This window comes from Podarcis gaigeae, assembly GCF_964106915.1.
Source record: "Podarcis gaigeae genome assembly, chromosome: 5".
Lineage (NCBI taxonomy): Eukaryota > Metazoa > Chordata > Lepidosauria > Squamata > Lacertidae > Podarcis > Podarcis gaigeae.
Genome location: NC_139681.1, coordinates 44,618,854 through 44,646,103, shown reverse-complemented (window position 1 = coordinate 44,646,103; position 27,250 = coordinate 44,618,854). Strand labels below are relative to the sequence as shown.

Here is a 27,250-nt window from a genome sequence, read left to right as displayed (position 1 = left end):
TGCCCAAAGAACCATGAGCAGCATTAGAGGTTGTTGCATTAGAACAGGCATGGCCAAACTTGGCCCTCCAGCTGTTTCGGGACTACAACTCCCATCATCCCTAGCTAACAGGGCCAGTGGCCAGGGATGATGGGAATTGTAGTCCCAAAAACAGCTGGAGGGCCAAGTTTGGCCATGCCTGCATTAGAGCAAATGGGGCACTGCTCCACCAAACCCAGTCTGTCCTCACCCAGCCCACACCTTCCTGCCTCTTTGGGGACCACTCACTGGTGAGGTTTGGGCTGAACAGGACTATTCCTACTCTGCAGAGGTGGGGGACATATTGAGATGATACGCCTGCAAAGACGCGTGGAAATGGGTGGATTCCTGAATGCTGTAGGGAACACTCCAGCTGATGCTTCTGTTGAGTTGGATGCTACATTTGCAGCAAGCCCCATAAAGGAATCCATTAATACTGAATTAGTTTCAGCTATTGAGACCTTAGGATACAGCAAGCTGCTTGAGAAGTGCAGCTGTCGACTTAACGTTTTGATCGTTGCCCATCTGGGCTTCTTACAGCTAACCTAAGGGGACTGAGTGGGAGGGTCTAGGGAATGATTAATGCTTCATTGGGGAGGTACTATCTGCTTTGAAGGGGGTGGACCCAGATGTATTGAACAACTATCATGCAGTGATGAATATGACCCCCCCCCTTTTGTGGGGAGATGCTTGAGAACAAAGTGGAAGCCCAGCTTGAGGCATGTTTGGCGGAAAATGATTATCTGAATCCATATCAATCTGCCTTCAGGCTTAGCCATAACAATGAAACTATCTTTAGTCACTCTGGCTGATGGTACTTGGGAGGACAGTAGGAGTGTGGTCCTGCACATTCTCCTTGAACTTTTTGCAGATTCCAGTACTATTCACTATGGAATCCTTGACAGGCTCAGGGAGGTGGGCGGGGTAGAGACGGTACTTCAGTGGTTCCACTTCTATCTCCAGGGCCATTTCTAGAAAGTAGTTGTGGGGCACATGTTTGTCACTATGGGGATAACGGTATTCCTTCCCCACAGAGAGATGTCCACTATCTTCATTATGCAACTTCATTATGTAAGCTGAAGATGCCCCTCTTTACTCTGGCTTTCAACAGTTAAGATATTTTGTTTTGTGGGACCCACCTCTTCTGCTAAAGTTCTACTGTTCTGTTCCATCTAGAACAGTTTTATGAGTTTATAATTGCCATGGTTTTACTTGTTGTCATAATTGCATATTTTATAGTTATAACCTGCTGTGGGGCCTTGTGGTAAGGGCTGGGTAAGAAATCTTATAAGTAGTAATAATTACAATAACCTCTAAAGTGCAATTAGCAGTTGTACTGCAGCTGCAATAGTTCCCAACCTACCTGGGTAGGACAAGTGCTAACAGACTCATATATTTTGCAACGAAGAGAGAAAGCGTGAACAAAGAGCACCATGTCTAGGCCTGTTTAGATAAACACATCCTGGCCACCAAGTAAAGCAGAAATGCTTTATTAGAAGGTCTTCAGTATTAAATGTTGTCATAAAATAATGGCGGGGGGGATTTTAAAGCAGCAAAAACATAAAATAAATAAATAGAGACAATGGTAAGTACAGTTTGTGTTCCCGGTCTGATGGTGTCCAGTTCATCCCAGAGTTGTTTGTAATATAGCTTAAAATACTATGACAATAGCAGGAGCAGTGGGGGTTTCCAGTTGAAATTGCTAGTCTTGTTATAGCTGGCATGAGTCTTAATTACTGTTTCTTGCTTTTCCGAGGGAAATCCACTGAAGCAACAACACAGTTTTAGATATAAAATAAATAGATGAAACCGCAGCTCAGCAACAACTGTAATTTGTTTTAGGGCCACATGTATATTTTACTTTATTTCCTAAAAGCCACAGCAGTGGAATTCCTTTATGGAATGTCTATTCCTCTGCCAAGGAAAATTATGCTCCATAGTTTCTGGATGTATAAAATATATTAATTCAAAATTAAATATTCAGAATGGAAACACACAGAGAGACACTTATCCATTCAAACAGACCGTGCACAGGAAGAGAACCTAACAATTCTAGATTAAGTAGCAAGATTAAGGCCCTTAGGATAGAAATACAAGCTATAAGGGAAACATGGGATTCCAAGTCACATTTGGAATGTAATGCTAACCAAGTGAAACCTGCAAAAAAATTACTGCAGCGTGGAGTGCTCCAGTTCAGGGTCCTAGCCAGTCAGCCATACCATATTTCAGCATACTGTATTTCATTCACGCATTTGTCTGATTTTCCATTTCCTCCCACTGGCCTGTTTTCTGGAACTCTCCCTCTTTAGGATTCCTAATTTTTGTACATCTAGAAAATTTGGGTTTCTCTCAAGGTTGCTGAAACATCTTGTGTGTGGATGACTTCCTTTTGACTGCATAGCAATACAATATAGCAAGTAAGTAGGTTGAAGAAAGTTGGGGCACTTTCAGGGGAGAATTGGTGAAGAGGAGTGCTTAACTCCTCGTAGTGAGGGCACAAGGAGAAGGGGACAACAGAGGACGAGATAGTTGGACAATGTTCTCAAAGCTACTAACATGAGTTTGACCAAACTGCGGGAGGCAGTGGAAGACAGGAGTGCCTGGTGTGCTCTGGTCCATGGGGTCACGAAGAGTCGGACACGACTAAACAACAACAAAGCCTCATCAGTTACCTCTGCAGAACAGTAATGGCCCAGAGTAGGCAAGTGCAGAGAAGACTCTAGGTGTGAAAAGGTTAAGCACCACTGTAACTTATCAGTTCTCCCCTGGAACTGCTACCTACCCCCACTTCCCTGTTATTTCAGCAAACATAGCACTGATGAGTATGTGTTTGCTAAGCTAACATCTAGTATATAGTGTACAAAAGTTTTTTTACATTTATAAAATACACAGATGTGTGAGTATGGATGGACTAATCTGTTATTTTAAGTTTATCTCTTTTCCTCTTTTTTCACTCTTAAATTTGGTGCTCCACATTTACACATCAGTTTGAGATTTTCAGTCAGGAGAATTCATCAGCATTTTAGTGTGAGTTTTTCCTGATATACATCTATTTGTATATGTAACTTTGTCAATAATATGCATTTTTGAAAAGCCATTTCCCCTAATATAATGCATTTTATATGTTTTCTTTCATGAATGTATGCATGTTGATGCACTGTTTACCTGTGTATATGCAATTTTGTACACATTACTTTGTGAGAGAACTCCACTGCAAAATTCATAGAAGTGTGTGTTTTGAAAGATGGCTATGTTTGGGCTCGCCATTTCAGAAAGTGCCATTTTGTCAGGTTTGCCTTTAAATGTGAACTGAATTGTATTTCTCCACCATCCGTACGTGTGAGTGACTTGTCTATGGTGAGATCAACAAACTCCAGATGATCCCAGAAGCTAAGCAGGGTCAGGCCTGGTTAGTACTTGGATGCGAAACTGCCTGAGAATATCGGGTCTCACAAGGCTTAGCTGCTGGGATAGCTCAGTCGGTAGACCATGAGCAGCGTTCGAAACTCCCCATAGTTCTAGGTGTGTTTTGCGACAGGGAATTACATTAATGTGCACAGTTTCTGAGCTCTGGGTGCAGTTCTGCAGCTAAGATTTCAGATTAAAACTGCCACTGCTGGAAGGAAAGGCAGACTTATTTCCTGCCTCCACACTTCCAGCCAATCTCTGAAGACTGGAGAAGGGACCCTCATAAGAATATTGGGGGACGGGCAGAGGAAGTATGGCTTTGGGAGTTTTTTTGCAGTCTTCAGATGAGGACTAGACCATGTGAAAAATGAACATATGATTTTAGCTGCAGTTCATTCATTTTCAGGTTGTTATAAAAAAAGCACACCTAGACACTCCGCTGTGGTGCCCAAAACCTAGGTTTAAGGTGCCATTTAGCTGCTAGCTTTCATATCTCAGTTTCTAACACTGAGCATGAGACTCTTAATCACAGGGTCATGGCTCCAAGCCTAGTGTTGGGCAAAAGATTCCTGCATTGCAGGGGGTTGGACTAGATTACCCTTCCAACTGTACAGTTCTATGATCTAAGGAATTCATTGTAGTTTTGCTGTCTACTGCTATGAGCAAAGTCTTGAATTTTTACTGATAGGACAATTTCCCCCAGCTTGTGTGACATGTAATATTTCAACAATATATAATGCCAAATAATTTGTAAAGGATATATGAGAATCATGTTAAATATTTCAATGTATCATAACACTAGCAGAAAATCAATCTATTATTATTAGTGTTCCATGAATAATGGCAAAATAAATGATTGTTAATGCTGTTTAAACATTTCCTTAAATTGCTGCTATGGCTGCTATCTGATCTCCATTGCTCATTCTAAGCTAATTATTAATCCAGCAGGGAGGATGCAAATTATGGTTAACTAAGCAGTGAGATCCCAATTGGAACTGAGTCAGCATTCTTCCAATTATGCCTGCTTATCCACTATGCTTCAACCTGAGCTATCTCTTACTTGGGAGCCATAAAGCATGTATAATTTTCAGGGAATGTGACACCATGACCATTTTTTAAGGAAGAGTAGCTATTGAATAGTTGTTATAGTATAAACCATTAAGAACGAGTTCAAATGTTCAAGACTGCAACAAAAAAGTATGCTGTTTTAAGTAGCTGATAATACTATGTTTTAAAACCTGAGTTGCAAACACGATATCATTTTCTTTCACTGGACCTAGAAGCCTAGCTGATATATCTTCCATTTTAAAATTTTGTATGCACTGATTCAGAAGTGCACCTAACTTTTAAGTTAAAGGAGAAAACATAAATAAATCTAGTTTTCTCGCACAACTCTTTTTCAGGAAAACAATCCCATAAACAATTTAGAAATCCTGAATTCTGTCCTGCAAGTTCAGGACACTGCAAGAACTACAATCTAAATGACATCAAGACTTACAAGTGTAAGAACTCAGGAACTGTTGTTCTGATTGAGATCCCCAATGACCCAGAGCTCAGATCAACACACTTAAGACGGGAACATCCAGAACAGAATATTCAGACCCAGACTAGATACAAGTGAATTATCCTTAAAGTCTGAAAACCACAGAAAGAACACCGCAATACTGCTAAATGGTGCAGAACAAATGACACTTACACTTACATTTCAGCTTTTCCATGTCAAAACCTTTGAGGCTGTATTGGTAATAGGAGGGCTGAACAACTACGGTAAGTAAGGAGAGATCAGCTTGACCCCTGCTTTTTTTCAGGGGTTTTTGTAGAGATGGAAGATACCTCAAGGATCATTCTAGCCCAAGCCCCTACAATGTAAGAATCCGGCCCACAGCTGCCCCTGGGTGGGCTCGAACCACCAACAGCCAGACACACTGACACATTGCATCACAATAAACTCATTGGCCATTTAGATCTTTACATTTGGAGTGCTAGAGGACATCACCTCAGCTCCTGTTATAAGATTGCAATACCCCATTGCAAAATGGCATTACAACAATAATGTAAAAAAACAACAACAGATGAATGAACACAATGCTTTATGCTGTGGCCACCTGTATAACAAGTCACACAAATGTTGAATTTAAAATCCCTGAAAATGAAGTACACAAGTTTATCAAGGAGCCACCAGTATGACAGTAACTGTTACAAAACACCAAAAATTTAAGTAGTGTCTCAGGATAGCTGTGCAAAGCGTATGTCAACAGGATATTATGTAAAAAAACACACCCCATGTTTTCAAAATGTAACAGAATTCAGAGGTTTTCTTCCCTGTGCAAAATATATTGGCTAGCTACCTTTCACAAAGTGCAGGGGTGGGAGGCCAACTTGGCCTGGACAGGTTGGGGGGGGGGCGGCACACATGTGACATCATGCACATGCAAAGGGTGTCGTCCCCCCAGTTGGGGGCAACTCGATGCATCTGCTTTGGGATCAGAGAAATACACTAAGGACTAAAAACAAGACTGGATGACATGGCTTGCTTGTTAAAGAGGAATGTGTTATTTTGTATCTTGTAATGTTTATTTGTTTTAGGACTCTTCTGCAGTAAAGCTTTGGAACTCGTTTTTGTGGTGGCGAGCAAATTCATTTCTACTCTGCACAAGGTCTGGATCAAGGATTCCATTGCAGCAACTCTAACATGCAGGACCACCAGAAGGCATACAAGTCTTTTTGATATAGAAAAGAATGCATAGGTGGGAGCTGCTGAAGTTCCCTTCATTACAGGCATATGTTAAAGGTGCGTGGAGGGCAGGCTTATCTCTTCATTCCCCCACAGTGATAGGATGGAGGACTACCTGTTCGCATGCACAGTCAGAGAAGAATTCAACCTCCCCTCCTTGCACACTGCCTTCCCAGTAATATTCATCCTGCTTGTCTGTAATTAAGAGGAAACAAAATATATATCTACCTACTACGTATTAAGAAAATGTCTGGTTTGGCCCACACTTCCAAAGGTAAAGGTGGGGACAGGGCAGGCAGCAGAGACTGGCAGATTCTACCAGTAGGAGTGGAGCTGATACCAAATAACTACAAATTCAAGCATGTGCAGAAAGTAAAAATAATATTGCTGAATCTAAAATCCTAATGTTTGCCTCTGTTTTGACAATAAAGAATCCAGATGCCTATATATTCAGAAGAAGAGTTTGGATTTGATATCCCGCTTTATCACTACCCGAAGGAGTCTCAAAGCGGCTAACATTCTCCTTTCCCTTCCTCCCCCACAACAAACACTCTGTGAGGTGAGTGGGGCTGAGAGACTTCAAAGAAGTGTGACTAGCCCAAGGTCACCCAGCAGCTGCATGTGGAGGAGTGGAGACGCAAACCCAGTTCACCAGATTACGAGTCTACCACTCTTAACCACTACACTACACTGGCTCTCTGTGACCTTTCTCGTTCTACTTGAGATCTTTGGAAGATAAAGTTGGTATATAAATGTACAGTGGTACCTTGGTTTAAGAACAGCCCTGTTTACGAACAATTCGGTTTACAAACTCCGCAAAACTGGAAGTGTTAAGTTGTGGGTGAACATATCAGACGACACAGCAATTCTTGAAACAGCACTTGTTTATTCACAGGCCAGAACAGAACTGAACTGAAGGGTTCAGCCAGCCTGCTTATATAGAGCTCCACTACAACGCAACAGTAACAATTTTCTATAACTATCCAATCACTGAACATCACTTTCAATTCCGTATTTGCATATGTGGACCTAAGTGAAAACTATCTACAGTATCCCCCTGCTGGCCCAGGGTGAGAACTTCAGTACATAACAGGAAGTAGTGTCCCGTTTTGCAAACATTACCTCGGTCTAAGAACGGAATCTGAACGGTGGAAGGGCACCGGCAGCGGGAGGCCTCATTAGGGAAAGTGCGCCTCAGTTTAAGAACGGTTTCAGTATAAGAACGGACTTCCAGAATGGATTAAGTTCATAAACCGAGGTACCACTGTAATATAAAATAAAAATAAAATGCTACACAAGACTATAAGTCATTACAGGGAAAAAAATATAGGGTTCTTGTAGTTCACTGGAATGCAAAGCATAATTGATGATGATGAAGAATATTTGAACAACAAAATTATCCTCACTACTTTTCAGTGTACTATCAATGCCACCACGCTAATCATTTCCAAAAGATATGAAGTATTGGCAATTGTTAAAAGGAAAGCTGGTGGGAAAACTGTTTTAGTATATTTTAACACGCTGTCAGTTACAGTTAATCTTCATTCTGTACTGGACTGATTTCTATACCTTCAGCTTAATGAGAACATGTTGTTGCTAAGACACTGCCACTCCATGTGATACATCACTCACTCACTGGTACAGAAGTTGAATTCTGGAAGGAATTGCTGCTGTGCTTATACTTTAAAAGATATATACAGTGGCAGGATCATCAATATATACGACCATCAATAACAATATAATGCTCAAGTAAAGGTGGTAGAAATTTCTCTGAATTTCTTGTGATAGATCGGAAAAGTGCTTGTGATACCTATCCCATTGTTCCCCCTCACATCTTTTTCAACCGTTTCTGCATCGTGATTTATATTTTATTATTCTGAGTAATTAATATGATTTAAGTCTGATTCTATTTCCAGGAAGAAACATTCATTTCCTGAAGAGTTTCCTTTGCTTTCGGACAATAAATGGGTTGAAGTCCAAGAAATTACTCATCTTTTTTACAGCAAGATATCTGAGAACTCATGCAGTCTACTCCTTATGATGGGTTCATGACCCAATGTACTTCGCTAGATAGATGTGTGCAGGAACATTTGTTTTGCATGCATATACACACACACCACTAAGATGTAGACTCCTTTTTGTTGTATGGATTTAAAATTATATTACTGTTGAAATCATGAGGTGATATCCAAGAAGAAGCAGCCAATATTTTAAAATGTGCCAAGTAGGATATAAAACTTGTACTCAGTAAAATCCAGATTACTAAAGGCTGCTTGCAATGTGCTGGTGATACAATTGTAGGCAATTCAGTGAAAGCAGGTTCCACAAGCAGGCAGGTTTCAGACTCACTTTCCCTATTCATAACAGATGAAATTATTCTTTGATTTGGCAAGTATGGATGTGAGGCTCGCATAGATAGTATTAAACTTGATGATTTCTTCAAGCATTTTGCAACTAACCTTAAGACAGGCGTTAAAAATGGGTTGAATGGGGAAACCAATTATCTACAAAGGACATCATGTATTGTGAGAGAAAATTACTATTTTGGACCCAACTACAGTGCAGATTCAGATATTTTGAAAGAATGTGCACAGTAATGAAATTAGTAAGAAAAAGGTTAAACAGAAGATATGCTGGTAATAAAAAACATTTGCCTTATCTCTAGCTAGCATTTATGCTGTTGCTTAGTTTACTCTCCCATATTTTAAGGATATATTTTGTATTCCCTGAAGAATAGTTTATTTTCCTGAACACAGCTGATAACTGTTTGACTGGCAGCATAATCTTTAAAAGATAAAATCTTTCTGCTCATGCTGTGCTCATGGACAGAAGAGTATATCCAAGTCTGTTTTTACTTGGAACAAATTTTGTAGATGCATGTATAGTATTTCTTTCAAAGGTGCTGCATGATTTTCATAGGCACAGTAGACATTTACTAAAATACTTTTTAAATACAAGGCAAGGGATAACATTTAGCATAATGGCATAAACACTTGAATGACCCCTGATAGGTTGATCAAAATGGGAAAATAAACCTCATTAGACCACTACTGTTAAACCACAAGCATGCTTGATTTTTGTTTGGAGAGCTGATGCCTTGTTTGGGGAGCTGATACTTCTGCACATCACTCAAATTATAAGCTTGTTTTGACTTACTAAACAGTATCATCTTGTCCTTGACAATGCACCCATACAATGGCCCCACCTTGTGTGAAGAGCCAATAGTATATGCTAAACTGGCCACCATGTGCTCTGATGATCTTGTAGACTGCTTCAAGCTTCAGCTTGTTTCGAGCTTCAGTGTTTTTAGTTATTGTTACTGTTCTATTTTCATTTATTACCTGCCCTTCACTCTAAGGTCCCCAGGGCAGGTTATAACCAAAACACCACTGAAGTTAATACAGACAATCATATAACTTAAAACAGCTTCCATATTTTTGAAAAGTATGAAGTACTATTGTTTTTAGTTTATAATATAGCAAATTCATTTGTGCAATATTCAGCAGAAGTAAGTAAATATGCTTGGTGGCTTACTGGATGGGGCAGTAATTTTAGTCATAAGGCAACATGCGGAGCGGTAACATTAATTACTAAGTACCAAACCTATAGTTCTACTCCCTGAAATAGAAGAGTTGTTTGCTTAAGGCCCGTTCACATTATTGATGGCTAGAAATCTTACATGTGCAGTGGGCAGCAAGGATGCATGTGGTCACTACTGCACATAAAATATAACACCGTGTATGAATGCATACATCTGCATGCCACATTTTCAGTATTCTTGCCCTATGAAAGAGAGGATAATAGAAGCGAGCATATGTGTCACTACTCCAGTGCCCCATCACTTTATAGATCTTGCAAAACAGGCACAGAACCAAATGTCACTCAAATCAGCCTCTCTTGCCAAGTCACTTTCTCTCAGTCACTTGTCCATAACCATGAAAGCTATTTGTGGTTTGGTCTGTTTTCATATCCATGTGTCCTTTTCAGCGTTTTTCATGAGTTCAGTGGACATGCATATGAGGGTGTGGTGCTACCATGGGAGAGCACCAGAGGGGGACAAGGGGCCAAGCACCCCTTCAAACAAGAAGCTTGCCTCTCACCTGAGCCCCCAGCCATCCAATTGCACTCATTAACATATACTGCTATTTTTCTTTCGGAGATCTTAACATGTGAGACACAACTTGCCCACCTAGAAATATATTTTGCCCCCTGCCCCATTTTTCCCCCTTCTGGTGCCAGCACTGAACACTGCAGTAACAAGCTCTATCCTAAGTCTCTATACAGTGGTACCTCGGGTTACAGACGCTTCAGGTTACAGACTTCGCTAAGAACTTTGCTTCAGGAAGAGAACAGAAATCGTACTATGGCGGCGGGGCAGCAGCGGGAGGCCCCATTAGCTAAAGTGGTGCTTCAGGTTAAGAACAGTTTCAGATTAAGAACAGACCTCCAGAACGAATTAAGTTAACCCGAGGTACCACTGTACATTAATTGCAGTGTTTGAAAAGAGACATCAATGCACAACTAGAAATTTTTTTTGAAAGTCTGGAGAGAACTCTACATACAAGTATATGTACAGGGTTCATTTCAGACCTTACAGTAACTATGCATAAGGCTGCAAAACACAACTCATGCATTGATTGAACAGAGGAAGATCTCTAAAAGGGGCTATAGTCAGACTTATTCTAGGTTTTATATACAGTGGTACCAAGGTTTAAGAACAGTCCGGTTTAAGAACGATTTGGTTTACAAACTCTGCAAAACCAGAAATAGTGTTCCGGTTAGTGAACTTTACCTCAGTCTACGAACGGAATCTGAATGGTGGAAGGGTACTGGCGGAGGGAGGCCTCATTAGGGAAAGCGCGCCTCAGTTTAAAAATGGTTTTAGAATGGACTTCCGGAACGGATTAAGTTCGTAATCCAAGGTACCACTGTATTCCAAATCTTGATTCTGAGGTTTTCCTATGCACCAAGTGTTTTACCACACAGTTTAGAAGGGCTGTAACTGGAGCAGTATGGTATTTATCTCAAACAAGATTACAGCATAAGCTGTTGATAGAAATAAAATCAGGGAACGATGAAGTCATTTGGTTGATGTCTTCCAAGAAAATGTGCTGATACAGCAGTTCTTTTAAGGGGGTGAGCTCCTCCTCTCCCTGTTGTGCTCCCCAGAGCTCTCATATGACTTTCCAAGTTAGCCTTTATAATAAAGTCTGAATCTGCTTTATCGGAGGATGCAAGTTCTGTATTCTTAGATTTGTGTTGCATATTCAGCACTTAAAACTGTGAAACAACATGCTTTACCTGCCGTTTTCTGCAGATTATCTCTTTGCTTGATTTTGAACTTTATTGCCAATTCCCTTTTCATTTCTTTAACTTGATGTCTAAGTTTATAGGCTATTCTTTGATGAGGGTTTTGTGTTTCAGCAGTCAAGGATCAGCAGTCAGCAGTCAAATTTCTAAATGGTTAGTATTTATTTCTGAGGCATTGTGACAAGTTTAGGGAATTGGAACTGGTACACATAAGTATATTTAGTCAACATTTTAGTTCCTGCATGTATGCACACATTTTTAAAAAACAACAACACATGCTGACTCTTGTTTGAGGAATGTAGATCACCCTCTTAGCTACCTCTTTGATAAAGAACAGAATTAATTATTATTATTTTATTTATTTATACCTTGCCCATCTGACTGGGTTTCTTTAACAGTGTATCACTGTTGCAAGCAGCTTCAAATATCAGCACCTCCACCACACCAGTTAAAATGTGTGTGGGAAGCAACAGCATGTTTTACTTTGAACAATGTTATGATCAAAAGGCCATTGTATGGGGGAGAAAGTTGGCTGTCTGCATTCTGTAGAATGTATATACAGGGCCATTGTATGGGGAATCTGTATTTGTACTCATGGGCTTCCTATAAGTACTCTGCTTAGTCACCTCAAGAACAGAATGCTGGACCAGATGAACCTTTAGTCTGATATAGGAGGGCATTTTGAGAACTGGAATCATTTTTAACCTAAATTTTCTGTTTTCCAAAGTTCATTAAGGCTGTGTACACACTAACCCATTTGTAACACTAAAATGTAAATTTTCTTAATCCATCTTAGTGTGCTGCTTTCAGTCTAGATTTATTGCTAGATTCTGCTGTCCACAATGATGGGTTAGGTTACTTGATGTGTGTTTGAAAATCCTCTCCTTGATTAGGTTATCCATGCCTTTTCCTCCCTGCACGTGCGAATGAAGGAGGATGTAGTGATTGTGGTCTTGGTATACATCCACCCACAACATCATTGGGCAGGTGTAGATAGACAGCCCCCCCTCCAAAAAAAATTGCTGGAACTGTTTTAAAATGGACACACTGGGGTAATACAGAATCAATCTGCAATGAGCTTTTGTTTTTAGATTGAAATCAGTTCCTCAAGAAGCACTTTTCAGGGGCAAAAACACTACAATAGAGCTTGATTGCATGGGGAGGATGCAGAAAAAAAACAAGTCCCAGCCTCCACTGATTCTAGAATAAAGCATATTCAGAACACATTTTCCCCCTCAGAGAATTCTGAGCACTGTAGTTTACCCCTCACAGAGTAACAATTCCCAGCAACCCTTAACAAACTACAGTCCTCAAAATCCTTTGAAGGAATGAATGCACTTCAAATGTACATTAAGCTCATCAATCCTCAAGTCCATTTAAAAACAAAGCAAAACACTACATGTATTTATTGGCTTCCCAATGACAGAAAGTGCATCTTCTTTTTTTCTGAATGGCTCTGGTAATATACTGTAATTATCACTATTTGTACTTTTCTGCCTTTCTTTCTCCACAGACCTCACTGCCCCTTGTCCAACCACATATGTACATTTGCACTGCAGGATAACACCTCATGACTCTGATGAAGTGGACTGTAGTCCATGGAAAATTATGTTATAACTAATTTGTCAGTCTTTAAGGTGGCATAAGAAACAGATGCAAAGCACTCTCATCACAGAATTATACTAAATAAGCAATTAATAAAACATACTTATTCCTGGTTTGACACTGGTCCATCACTAATGAGTCTCTGATATTACTATTTTGTTCTGTTTTATGAAGCACATTGAGCTAGCCTTTATCTCCTTATACTACTCAAGGGGATCTTAATGTTGTGCTAAAAGAACAAAGATGATAAATAGTCATAATCTTGTAAATGAGCCAGTATTATGTAGCAGTGTATCTAATGTTATGTTGAGTAATGCCATAAGATATACAGAAGCACTGGTTCAAAATTATCCCATTTACATTTTCTTTTGAGCAAGTTGCTGTGTAATATATAATAAATTCCCATTTCACTATTAGAAAAAGTGCACTGAGCAAGACTGACTGGTGTGTACGCTTTTTGTATTTTGGAATGTTACTTCCAACTCTGAAGAGGGAATGTCTACCTAAAATTAGGTGTGTCTCTTGCCTCATCCCATTCTACTGATGTGGCATTACGTACAAAAAATAAAGTGAAAATCAAGCGCAAGAAAATCAAACACAGATGTAGTAAAACCTCTAGCTCCAGATACCTTCTGTGTAATCTATGGTGATGGAGTCTAAACCCACAAGAAGATGGGATTTCTGTGACTGGCCAGCTATTGAAAATAGGACCTTTGGGAACATGTCAGATGTCAATACAATATAATAACAGATTTAGGGGCTTTTAAGGAAAAAACTTAAAAGTCTAAGAAGAATGCGCTCAAACCAGCATTTGAATTCCAAGTGTTTATGCAGTCATGTCACAGTTTAGGGCTGCATGACTGCACTGTAGTTTGGCAAGGACTGAGTATTTATAAATGGCAGATACTTGAATTCCATTCTTGCTCCCAGAGGACACCTGACTGAGATCATTCTTTTCCAATTAAACTAAAACAAGCAAACAACTAAGTAATTCAGGGGTGTTGTCCAATGTAATCCCTCCCAGAACACAGTGAATTCCTCCCTCCATTAATTATACTATTCCCTTTTTTACATTCCTTTCATAAACATTCTTTTTATATGACATACTTCAGGATAGGACATACTGATGAATGTGCAACATTATAAAACATGACATACTGCAATGTGACCTACCAAGAACCTCACTAATATAGCTATATATGCTAATTATTTTGGCTTTTGAATCCAAAATTAAGAAAATGACAGTGTACTACTAACGTCAAAGTAACCGTAATTCAACAAAAATACTGAAAAAGCCAAGCTCCAGTGTGAAATTGCTGAAATAGAACTTATCAGCATATGCAAATCACTTGCATTTCAACTTCATTAGAACCATGAGTTTCTTTTCTCACTCTAGCTAATAAATTAGTAAAGTTGTACCTTGGTAGTCGAAGACCTTAGTTGTCAAACTGAATGGCTTCCAAACATCGCAAACCTGGAAGTGAGTGTTCCAGTTTGCAAATGTTTTTTGGAAGCCAAATGTCCAACACAACTTCCGATTGGCTGCAGGAAACTCCTGCAGCCAATTGGAAGCTGCGCCTTGAATTTCGAACCGTTTTGGGAGTTGAACGGACTCCCGGAACAGATTAAATTCGAGAACCAAGGTACCACTGCATAGCAATTGCTGTGACTGGGTCACTGTACTTACAATTGTATGCATTTTAAGTCTAGACCAATTGCCCCATCTCATATTTCACACCCTTTTGGTTTCAGTATTTAATTTCTCTTTAACTTATGTGTTTATATGTATACGCATTGTAAACACACTTACACACAAACCTGCAAACTGAAGATAACATTTAATCGAGGTAAGGAAGTGGACTCTAGTTCATGAAAGCTTATGCCACAATAGATCTGTTAGCTTTTAAAACTGCACCAGATTCTTCTTGAATTTAAGCATATAGTTATCTCACACAATTTTTTTGATCAATTTGCAATGTAAAAGTTGCACCAAAAGTTGTGACTTGACTAAGTTGTAAAAATAATGACAATTTCATAGCACAATGGAAAGTATGTGGAATACATTTTCATTCTAGTCTTTGATAGCTGTTCAGCTGTAGAGCTGCAATATTTGCTGCCAATGATTTTCAAAGGATCTCTTCAAAGTGAATCTCTGGCTGAGGGGAGGGGGCACACAGAGCACAGGAAATATTGTTTCACTAAGCTTGACATTTACTGCAAAGAAAGAAATGTATGTACTGAATTTATGAGTCCCTATGATCCATCTATTAAACACTAGGTACTGCTTTTACAACTGGCCTTCATCAAGATTTTTCATCTTGTAGCCAAAGTGTCATCTCTTCTAATGACTCATGATGAAGATTCATTCCAGTTAACTTAATTTCAGATGACTTTTGCTGTTCTTTTTAGCATGTTCTATCCATAGAAGGCTGGATATTTGCTGTCCATATTCTTTATGTACACATCAGCTAATCAGTGCTGTCCAATAAATAATTGACATTGTGATTAAAGAAAGATACATCTGTTTAAGATTACCCAAAGTTCTGCTACAAAACTGATAAGCTGATAATTTGTCATAGCATTTAGGCAGAACAAGCATGAGTTATGCTTCTTTTTGTCTGCAGATGTAAGCACTCTTTAATGCAAAGCTGTGTTCTAGAGTATGCATCTTACTGATTTTACAGAAGACTAAAATCTGTTTGCAGCAACTGTTACTATCCCACACTATTTACGTCATGTTAGAAACTGAGAATGAAAGAAAAAAGCAAAACAAATCCAAGCAATGGATAGCAATAAATGTGCTATTATGGATAGCTATTGAAGAAGAAAGCCAGACTCTACACATGGTTTCATGAATTATGTAAATTACATGTGGTACTTACATTCTCCAAGACACAATTATAATTAGCACCCCTCCCGCATTCATAGTATTAAGAACAAAGTACTGAGCTTTAGTAGAAGAGTTTACTCATTTGTATTGCTCCAGTGTTTTTCTGCTGTGTCAACACAAGAGAAAAACCACAAATCAACAGCTGTGGACAGGGACTGAATGTGTGTTGAGACAGGCAAAACCACTAACAGTACCTTGAGCTACACATCAAGGGGAGGGGGCGGGAGAGAGAGGGAAAGAAAGAAAGAAAGAAAGAAAGAAAGAAAGAAAGAAAGAAAGAAGAAGAAAGAAGAAAGAAGAAAGAAGAAAGAAATGGTCCTACCATTAGGTAAAGTGACACAGCTGCCTCAGGTGGAAGCTGCTGGGAGAATGGGGAGAGGTGGCAGGGTGTTGAAGGACAGGGCTACATGCGCCACAAGGCCAGCTCCTGAATAAGCTAGTCTATAGCCCTCACATGTCGTATTCAAGCAGGATTCTGTATATGTAAATCCAGCTGTCTTCTGTACATGAAAAGAGGGTGCCATCTTGTCCTTTGTTTCAGGCTTGTACTGTGCCTGAAATAGTTTAGGATATAGGAAGCTGGGAAAGTGAAGAGAGAGAGAGGCGTACATGAGCCACAAAAGGAAGGAGGTGAAGCTGCCAGCAAATTTCATATGGAGGAAAATTCTAGGCAGATTTGGTGGGTTCTCTGCAGGCAGCCTTCATATCTGAAAATAAAAGCACCTGCTTTCTCTAGATTATGGCCAAGCTCAAATAATATATCCTATGTCACTGTGGGGCAACTCACGCAGAACCCTATTGTCCTGAAGATGAGGGAAATTTGGAAAACCTTTGCACTAGGCCTTATCAGTGGATCCTGCATTGCTTACCTGTCTTCCTACTGAAAGGGAAAATCACAGTTTAAAATTATACACATACCTATGTTTGAATAGGTGGGTGCCAAAAACTGGATCCTATGAAAGCAGATGGATCATCATTCTTCCTCCTCATTATAATGAGCTGAAAAAATACTTTTTCCTAACTAATATTTAGAGGACATGCTAATCTTTCAGTATAAATTATATATTCACAGGGGGGAAAACAGTACTACTTTAAAAGATTCTAATCAAATGCAGGTAAAGTTTGTTTACTATAGACCTGTAAAATTTCAAGGACAACTCTGAATACCGAAAGAAGATAAATTAAGTAGTTGGTGTCTATCTCTGTCAAATTTGTTATCTTGGAAACATGATTCAGTCTCCTCCATAGTGCCTTCAGCAAGGGCTAAAGACTTTATTTTTAGAAAGAAAACACAAAAATCACCCTGAATGTGAGCCAAGGGTCTGTCACTTTGAGTATTTGAGTCTGTCACATTTTAGAAGCCCTTGCACATACTGTCATCTATCCTGCTCTGGTTCAACAAAATTAGGCCCTAGAGACTATGTATCAAACTGAAAATAACTAACAAATAATTAATTAAGGGCAGGTTCAACCCTGCTTTCAAAAACATGTTTACAATTCTCTTTGCTATTTTAGAGTTACTATGGAGGACCTGTCAACCTTTTGCAGGGGCGGGGGAGAAGAAGAGTGTGGAAATTAATTTAGTTTCTAACAATATGTGATAGTATATGGAAACCCAAGGCTTTGGCATTAAGCCCAGCTAACTTTCTGAAGGAACAGGAATGCAATCAAATGTGTTTTGGAAGACACCACAACCTGTGCTATACACCACTTTGAGACAAAAAATTGTGAATGAAAACATACATTTAGCATTATGAGTTGAGGGGTTTAGCCCTTGTTTTTGTTGTTTAGTCGTGTACGACTCTTCGTGACCCCGTGGACCAGAGCACGCCAGGCACTCCTGTCTTCCACTGCCTCCCACAGTTTGGTCAGACTCATGTTTGTAGCTTCGAGAACACTGTCCAACCATTTCGTCCTCTGTCATCCCCTTCTCCTTGTGCCCCCAATCTTTCCCAACATCAGGGTCTTTTCCAGGGAGTCTTCTCTTCTCATGAGGTGGCCAAAGTATTGGAGCCTCAGCTTTATGATCTGTCCTTCCAGTAAGCACTCAGGGCTGATTTCCTTAAGAATGGATTGGTTTGATCTTCTTGCAGTCCATGGGACTCTCAAGAGTCTCCTCCAGGACCATTTAGGCTAGAATCTCCAAAAGAGAACCTGGTGGACCAGCCAAATCAGACCCTTTGTCAAGGTGCACAGTTAAGTACCCAACATCTGCATCTAAAAGGAGTGAGCTCCATCCTAAAAGAGTGAGCTCCATTGCCTTGGGAACAAATGGATGGATCTCCCCACACCCCACCTGGTTGATGGAGAGAAGAACAAGATGAGTAAGCTGGAAGCATGAAACACAGAGACATGTTTGCTGTGCGCTGGACTTTAGGGCTCCCCTGGAAACCTAAGGGGCAGCAAGATCGATGGGTGTGCTAATGCTGTGAACCCCTGCATCCTACGGTCAGGTTGTATTTATGTGTAAATAAACCCATATATCCTAAAGACACCACAGTTTCCACTGACCTCCATTTCAAGGAAACTGAATCTGGGTATGTGCAAGAATCCCCAGAGTCTCTCTCCACTTGGAGACTGGAGTAGCACATAAGGGGTTCTAAGGGAGGAATACATCCCCATTTCAACATAAGGACACCTTCTCTCTTTTGTTGCCAGTCATGCACTCCTATCCATATTACAATTTAGGGCAAAAGAGCTATGACAGTGGCGGACTCATCTCTTTAAATATAGGTGTGTCCTAGCTCAGTACAAGCCGAGGGTAGAGATCTAATTTAAAGAGCAAAAGAAATAAGCACATGTGTTTGCTGGATTTTCAATACCCTGCCTTCATATATTTTGGACTACAGCTCCCATCAGCCCCACCAAGGAGGGTTCTTGTGACTGGGCTGATGGTAGTTGTAGTCCAAAACATGAGGTCACCTCGGGTTGGCAAAGGCTGCTAGAGTCCACCCCCCAGATGCTTTGCTTCTAGCCAAGCTCACTTCAGATAGCAAAGAACAGGAGATGGAAAAGGCAAGTCAGATGATAAGACTGCAGAGTAATATGCCGCATGCACGTGAGGGGTCACCACATGCATTCCCATGCCTTGTGTTACTTAAATTGGGCATCACATTGGCACCCTAAATTGACATGTCAAACATACGCTGCTGAAACCCCATTCATGATGCAATGCTGCTTGTAGAGGGGAAAGGGAGTATGCAATGATTGTCATGGATGCTGAGAAGGGAACCTGGTTAGCATAGCTTTGCTGCTGGGAGTGCACAGGATCCTGACACTAACCTTATGCCAGCATAATTTGGCTGCCAACTTGCTCAAACCATGCTGTTTAAAAGATATCTGTCCAAGATCAATTTGTCTCCTATGTGGCGGAAGGAACACTACAATTAATGAGTTACTGACCTATATGAGGAAGAGGTTTTTCTTTCCTCGTTCATTTTATATCCATAAATGATTATGTTACATTTGCTCTAGGTTCTTGTTAATATTGCATTCAGCACTGCATCCAGATAAGCTGAAGGTGAAAGGAAGCAAGCATCACTTGGCCAATTAACCCTCTTGTATTCCCTTCAAAGTGATAGTAGAATAAAGTTATCAGGATACCTGGCATTCTGCTGTTGCAATTATAGATAGGAAGGGGTAATTTAAAGTGAGAATTTCTTTAATATGTTAATTGCATAAGCAAGCATATCTTCTCCTCTACTGCTTTCTCTACTTAATTAGCTGGTACAGCTTCATGCTGTGCTCCAGTGCTTGTTTTAGATACTTTCTATGAGACAATGGCTCATGTAGTTGTTCTTCAAAGTCACAAAAATGAGCTGCTTCTAATTATGCAGGCTGGGGGGAAAAATATATCTTAATCCCCAAAATTTCTCTTTCATCCTAATGATGGGATTAAGCATATATGAATTGGCGTTTTGTTACGAATTCATTATGGTTCTCAGTGTCTGGAGCCCACACCAAAACAGAAGAAACTAAACCAAAGGAGAGACAACAGGAGGAGACCAAACACAGTCATCATAAGAAGGGATGATAGATAGGGATTGAAGAGGAACAACATAATAGTTTACAGTTTTTCCTAATGGCCCTCAAGGCAGACAAACATGTTAGTGTAACCTCTGAGCTGGTTTCTAGTTTATCAGACAGAAAGAGATAGGAGTTTACATTTTCCATTTACTAAACTATAAGCTTTGTGGTACGTGAAAGACACATTTAGGGCTTATCCACAAACAACCTTTTGCCCCACTCTTTCCAGGCAGAGGTCCATGCTTTAACGCTCTGTGTCCCCCAGCCTGGGTGTAGGCAAAAGAATTCTGAAAATGGAACTTACTTCATTAAAGCAAAACACGGACAGGAATAATGACACAAGCACTACCACAATGACTGTGAATGTGATTGACTGCGCTGCAATATGTTGGCATTGATGTAACAGCGGAGTGTAATTTTTGAAAAAGCAACTTTTATTTTAATTAAAGGGTAACTCCAGCTGTCAGCTTTCACTGAAACACTACACTGCAGCAGCTGGTTCTAGGACTGACAGGTGAAATAGCTCAGTCAGTGGTCCAAGGGATAATTTACAAACTTTTTAAACTACAATATTGTTATGTACTGAAGTTCTCACCCTGGGCCAACAGGGGGATACTGTAGATAGTTATGCATACAAACTATCCAAACACTGAACGTCACTTTCGATCCTTCATTTGCATAACTATCTACAGTATCCCCCTGCTGGCCCAGGGTGAGAACTTCAGTACATAACAAATATAGAAATAATTTATAACAGCCATATACTTCTGGGAGGTCCTGTTTCCCCACCATATAATTTCTGCTGTTTGTATTCTTTTAGTTATGTTTTGAGCCACTGATAATATTGTTGCATACCATCCAGTCTCTGAGCAGTGCGAGATTGCAGCGCTTCCAGGTGCCTACTCAGAGTTCGGTTTCCTTGGAATCGAAAGGCTCAGGTTGTATATATGTGTAAATAAACAATATGTCATAAAGACTCCAAAGTCTCCACTGTGCCTCATTCCAAAAGGAAACCTGAAAACTGGTGTAAGTGCTTAGAACTCTTCTCCAGGAATCTCACAGCCTTCGGAGATTGGGGTGGCATGCAATAATATATATATATACTACTAATAAAAATATACTACTTTCATTTGTTCTGAAAGGGAAGCATTTTCAAAAGCCAGAAATATTGAGGAAACAAACTTGGAGGGATTTTGATAGGCTGGTAGAATATGGTAACTTTAGGAGAAGTTAGGGCATGAATAAAATGATATCAGATACTGCAAGGTGCCTACCTGGTGCAGTAAAGGAACCTAATTCTTCCCTCTTCTGGAAAGCAACCACATTTTCTCTCTCTTTAGTTCCTATATTATGCACAGTCTATTATCCTGTATCAAGGAGAAACAGCGTGATACAGTGGCTAGAGTATCAGTTTTGGGACTGGTAGGAGATCTAGGTTCAAATTCCGACTTCAACCATGAAACTCACTGAGATGATCTTGGGTCAATCACTTTTCTCTCAATCTTACAACCACAGGGTTGTAAGGTTAAAAAGTCAGGGAGAGAACCATGCATGCTAACTTGAGCTCAGCTGGACAAAAGTGGGATAAAACAGTAAGAAATGAATAAATAAAATATATTTGCAAAAAAAAAGTAAACATATACCATTATTCTGCTGGCAAGGACAACTTAAATACACCAAGAAAAACTACAACATTAGACAATGTTATGGCTATTATCACTTTGACCCACATACATACAACATTTATGAGGACAAAATTCTTGAAGCTTGCTTAATACTTGCCCATAAATTATTGTTGTACACAGTATAGCTAAGTAGAGAGATGGTTAGTCTGAGAAAGCAAATGTTGTGTAAATGGTCACTGAAGTGCCAATTTTGAAAGGCTGTTGGCACTGCAAGTGCTTCTAACACATTTTTAATAGATTGCAAGTCTCTAGAATGCATCTATTTATTCTCATCATAATGTGGTGCTAAATTAAAATGTGTGATTAAAACCTACATTATTCAGGAAGAGTTGTATCTGATGTTGCAAGAGAGGAATTCTGCTTGTGCAACCTCCCCACCTCACCCCCCCGTGCTGCCCCAAATCTACTCTGGAGGATCCCAAAGCCTCTGGAGCATATTTTAAACATATTGAGGAGAGGCTTTAGGGGAGAGGAGAGGAAGGGAAAGTTCTGTTGCCCAAGCAGATGTCTGCTGCATCAGTGGAACAGCAACACTGGATACCACCCTTAGCCTTTTACACTTTTGCTACTAAAATCATTGCCTACTTTCAAAACTCCGTGATAGATTTGCTAATCAGGAAAAGAGTTTTAATGCTATAAGCAGTGCTTTTTGTGATGTTATTCATTGGTATGAAGCACCACCACCTCTTTAATTGCTGGCCATGGAAGCCATTTAGTGTTGGCACCCATGACACCATTACCAATATACAAGCACTGGCACCTCATTTTTATAGCACCCCCCCAAGCACTGGCTAAAAGTAGTTGTTTCAGTCAAATGAACACCATTACAAACACAGGTTTTTTTGCCTCCATACTTCACATTTTTATATGTATACTCTAGGTGTGCAGCTTACAAATTTAACACACAAAATGGACCCAGTACAGTCATTTACTAAATCTACATACAGTAACTATACCAGATTCTGAGCTCTGTAAGTTATTTATTATAACAACTCTCTAACAGAAGTCTTCCCTTATATATTGTCTGCCACAAAACAGAGGCACACACACCGTCCACTGACTAAGTGCCACCGCAGTTCTAACAGCAATGACTTCTCTTTGAGAGATATGAGGTAAGGATTAAACCTTAGTAGAGAGGACATCTTCCCTGAATTCTTCCTCCTTTTGTTTTAGCTTATATGGTTATCTGTAATTCTTATAATGTGTATAGGATATTTCCTATTATCAAAAACATATTTGGAAGAAAATAATAATTGGGATTGGGATCTTGAGGCTTGCTAAATTAGGCTCTTAATCACATTCACCTTATCCCTCCCAAACACATAAAGGAGATACCACCAGGGAGTATATCTATCAGGATTCTACTTCTTTGGTTTTGCATGTGAAAGTTATACACATCCTATGCTTTAGCTCAGTTGCCTCACCCATACCACAGCTGTGTACCTAGTCGGAAACAGAAACCATCTACACAACCTCCAACGTCTTCTTATTCTATGTAAATGTATGTATACAGTTATTACGTATTAGGAGAATCAGGTTGAGAAGACTGAAACTAGCTGAGCAGCTACTCTACCTCAGAGTAAGATATGAGACACACACACACACCAATATTTCCTTACTGATAAATACTGCACAGCACAGGATTTGTTGCCTAATCCAGTGCTCAGCAAATAGATGGTTGGTGTGCAACTCTAGGTGGAAACTAAGGAGACACACCCAAGTCCTTTGCAATGCTCTTTGCTGATTAGCAACCTGAAAGCTCAAGATCAATACATTGCTATTCTTGGGAGGAGCGAGGCTGTAGGAAACATTTTAGCTGAACAGCTTATTATATTTCCTGCAGTTTCCCCTCAGCATTTAGAAGGTCAGGTAGGGTTACTAGGTGGTTTTATCCACTAAAAAGAGAGTGACAAACCAACTGATGATTGTCATCACAGGAGCATGATGCCCACAGCACAGCAAGGACCAGGCAGTGTAGAAATAAACACAGGAGATTGGTATTTGGGTTGAAATCAGCCACAGTTTTACAGATTGATTACAGATGTAAGTAGGGTTTGGCCATGCACTGGGTATGAATCTGGTATTAAGCAGCCTGCCTACTGGTTGATAATTATGGTGGTGTCAACCCAGAGCTGAGGAGCTGCCCCTGACATGGACCAGGTGCATCAACTCCACTTGGGCCACTACTAGGAAAAGTGCTATGGCCCTTTGTCCCCCATATGGGATCCCGGACAGAAACACCCTTCCTGAACCCCTTTAACAGAGTACCCAATCAAATAAGGATCCAACCTAATGCCTTATCTGCCAGAGTTGTGACCTGCAGACCAGCCAATTTGTCTGCACGGGGGAAAATCCCCCTTGGCCCAGAATACAGTGACCAAAGAAATGATAGCAAGGACCTCACACAAGCCTGCCCACTCACCTTCAGCCAGGCCACCTCCAGCTTGGGTGGATGCTGAATCTGCAGCTGGCCTCCAAAGTGGGTGAACTTCATGCAGCTGTCCTCTTAAGTACTGGAAGGGAATGGGGCAGGTCAGCCTCTTCCCCTGTGACCATATTTGCCCCTTGGGCCAGGGCTTTTCCCTGTGGGCTAGCATGGCTGGAAGGAGAGGCTCTGGTCATCCCCTCAGGGCCACACATGAAAATGGCGGTCATTGGACCATGCCACAGCCATGCCACGTGACAAAAGCTGCTGCCCTGGAGGCCCAGGTGAGCAGGAACTGTCACTGGGCCACAGTCTATCAAAGTAAGCAATGAAAATGAAAGGAAGCAATAAAGAAATACCGTTTGTTTCAAGAAAACTGGGATGCCTTTAACCATGTGAATAATGGTTACAAAGGGGTGGGGGATGAAGCAGGCTTAAAGCAATGTAGAAAGAGATATACGTAATTATACATGTACTTACCATCTTGTTTTGAACAAGAAAAAGCCTAGAAATATGGTTACATGAGGCTATTTTCTAAAGCTAGATAGCAGTCTGAGCTACAGTTCCTCATGCATTATGTAACCCATCAATTTTAACTTTGCAATCGACTCACTAACACTACTAGACTGCAAGGAATACAAATTAGAAGTACTTACTCATTTCTCTCCAGGATGATGACAAGTTGCTCACTTTCAGTTTGTATAAGAAGTTTCAGCACTGCTGGGTGAGTCTGAAAAATGAAATTGAAGACTAATTCTATCACTCCAAACAGAAAATGTAGGCGCCCTGCTCTGTGACAGGTAAAAATGTGCAAGATTGGGACCCTTATTGTCAAGAAGATTGTGACAAGATCAGCGGGAAGATGGGGTTTAAGGTAAATTCAACAGCAAGGAAGCATTAGTAGGATTTTGCAAAAATAAATAAATAATTGTATTAAAACATTGGCTAGTATCTCAACAATCTTTCATTTTCTTTGACATCTATTTTTAATTTATGCTGCCAACTGCAAATATATTTAAACACATTTATTTTATTCATTTAGTACCTCAGATAAATTAAGGTGTGTGCTTGAAATGCAGATTGATAGAATAATAACAATATATTGCTACAGGCCTCAGTACCACTGATTGACAGTGTGCCCTTAAACTATTAGCAATAATTAACAGAAATCGTGCTCTGGCGGCACGGCGGCAGCAGGAGGCCCCATTAGCTAAAGTGGTACCTCAGGTTAAGAACAGTTTCAGGTTAAGAATGGACCTCCAGAACGAATTAAATTCTTAACCCGAGGTACCACTGTATATATGGACCACTGCTCTTGTTCAAATCCTTGTGCAATATTCAGCTAACAAGCCCTGCTATCGGAAGCCCCCACAAGGACTTCTGCTAGCACACGGTCCTCCTTTTCCTCCTCCAAATTAGCAGGGGGGAGGGTTCAGGAGGATCCTCCAGTACTGAACATGAGGGGAGAAAAAGAAAGATCATTACATCAGGCAAACAAAAATGTTTGCGCTAACTAAGCAATCTGCTTAGCGCCAAGTTGAATTCCTCTCCAGATGTTTGTAAACAGGGTCCCTAGATCAGGAATGGTATAGAATTCACACTTCAAGATGAAACACAGTCTTAATTTCCTGATCACCTCGTACTGGGGGGTCTGGTAAGGGCATGATGTATAGAACAAAGACACAGGAGCAGAGGTACAGTATTTACCAGAAGATCCCCTGCTTAGGTCTCTCTCCTGTTAAGTTGTTTTGCCCAGCTTGTTTTGGTACATTACTCCAGTATGAATTGTACCACATGACACCCAAAGGGCTTTCCCTACAGAAGCATGTAAGAAGCTGAATTTTTTTTTTTTTGCTGTTCCATTTGTACTCTCCTTCTTCTCCTTGTGAGGTAATTGCATCACACACACTGGGATGGGCAGAAAGAGCTTAGCCACCTAAGCATTCCCCATGACCTCTTTCTTTTCCCACAGGGACAGGCAGAGCAGGTTCTCTTAGGCCAGGGCTGGTCTGGGATCCCATGAAACCTTCAGTGGGAGTAAGTTTGGGGGGAACTGCTGAAGACATGCAAAACTTCTCACGAACTCTCAGGAAAAGTTTGCTACAACTTGGCAGAACCAGAACTTTCTCAGGAACACTGTTAAGAATGCCTAGACTTAAACAAACAAACAAACAAACAAACAACTATGGTCACCAGCATCTGGGGTAATCTATTTCATGTCAAGAGTGGAGATTCATAAATATCATTTTCATGCAAGAAAGCAGCTAGATTAAAATAAGCCATTGGAATGAACTTTGCAATAACTGGATCCCTCTACCATACTAAATAAATGCTTTAGGCCAAAGCCTTGGCATCCACCAGGCACTTGGGAGTCATTGATAGCCATGAATATTTAGAGGCAATGTTGATTACCACTTTAATATTAGGCAAATGGTTCCATGACTTAAAAGAAATAAATACTATATAACTTGGAAAGAACAAAACAGAATTGCAACAGCTTAATGGATCCTTTCAGGTCTGAGACTCGCTCACTCATTTATTTATACAATTTATATACTGCTTAATTACACTATTCTCTAAATGGTGTGCAGGATACCCAAAACAATTAATCAAATATGAATTAACATTATAAAATCATTCTCTAAGTCTAAGACAAAACAACAACCATAAAATCAGAGTTCAGTTTAAAAGCTTGATGTACTAAAAATGTCTCCAGGAAGTTCCAGAAGCTCATCAGGGACCAGGCTGAGCTCAACTGGCAGTTCCATAAAATTGGGTGCGGCTCCTGGTGGAGACAAGCCATGTACGGTATCTAACATGCACACTAACAATGATTCCCCTCACAGACTTCAGTGAGTGAACAGGGATATTAGGGATCAGGCATCCTGAGCCCAAGTTGTTAAATGACCACAAGAGTCTTGAAACTGGTTCAACAGCATATGGGCAGGCAGGGCAAACATTTGAGCACTAGGAATTATATGCTGGTGACAATCTGTCCCCAATAAAACTCTAGCCACAGCATTTTCTACCAGCACGTTGCAATTTTATTCCAGCAGGCTTTTAACTGAAGTTTCATGCTATAGCTTTTTAACTGATGCTAACTTTTTGTATTGTGTATTTGTAAATTGCTTGGAGATTAGTGTAGATAA

General features: G+C 40.2%; 1 protein-coding gene across 3 annotated transcripts in view; it reads right to left on the bottom strand.

The window, feature by feature from the left end:
• ADAM12 (ADAM metallopeptidase domain 12) overlaps nucleotides 1–27,250 on the bottom strand; it is a 179,798-nt gene that overhangs the window by 108,955 nt on the left and 43,593 nt on the right. For all 3 annotated transcript variants that reach the window (XM_083741232.1, XM_083741231.1, XM_083741233.1), the window contains one exon: nucleotides 24,758–24,831. In XM_083741232.1, the coding sequence (XP_083597358.1) occupies nucleotides 24,758–24,831 (74 nt within the window). The remainder of the gene's footprint in view (nucleotides 1–24,757; nucleotides 24,832–27,250) is intronic.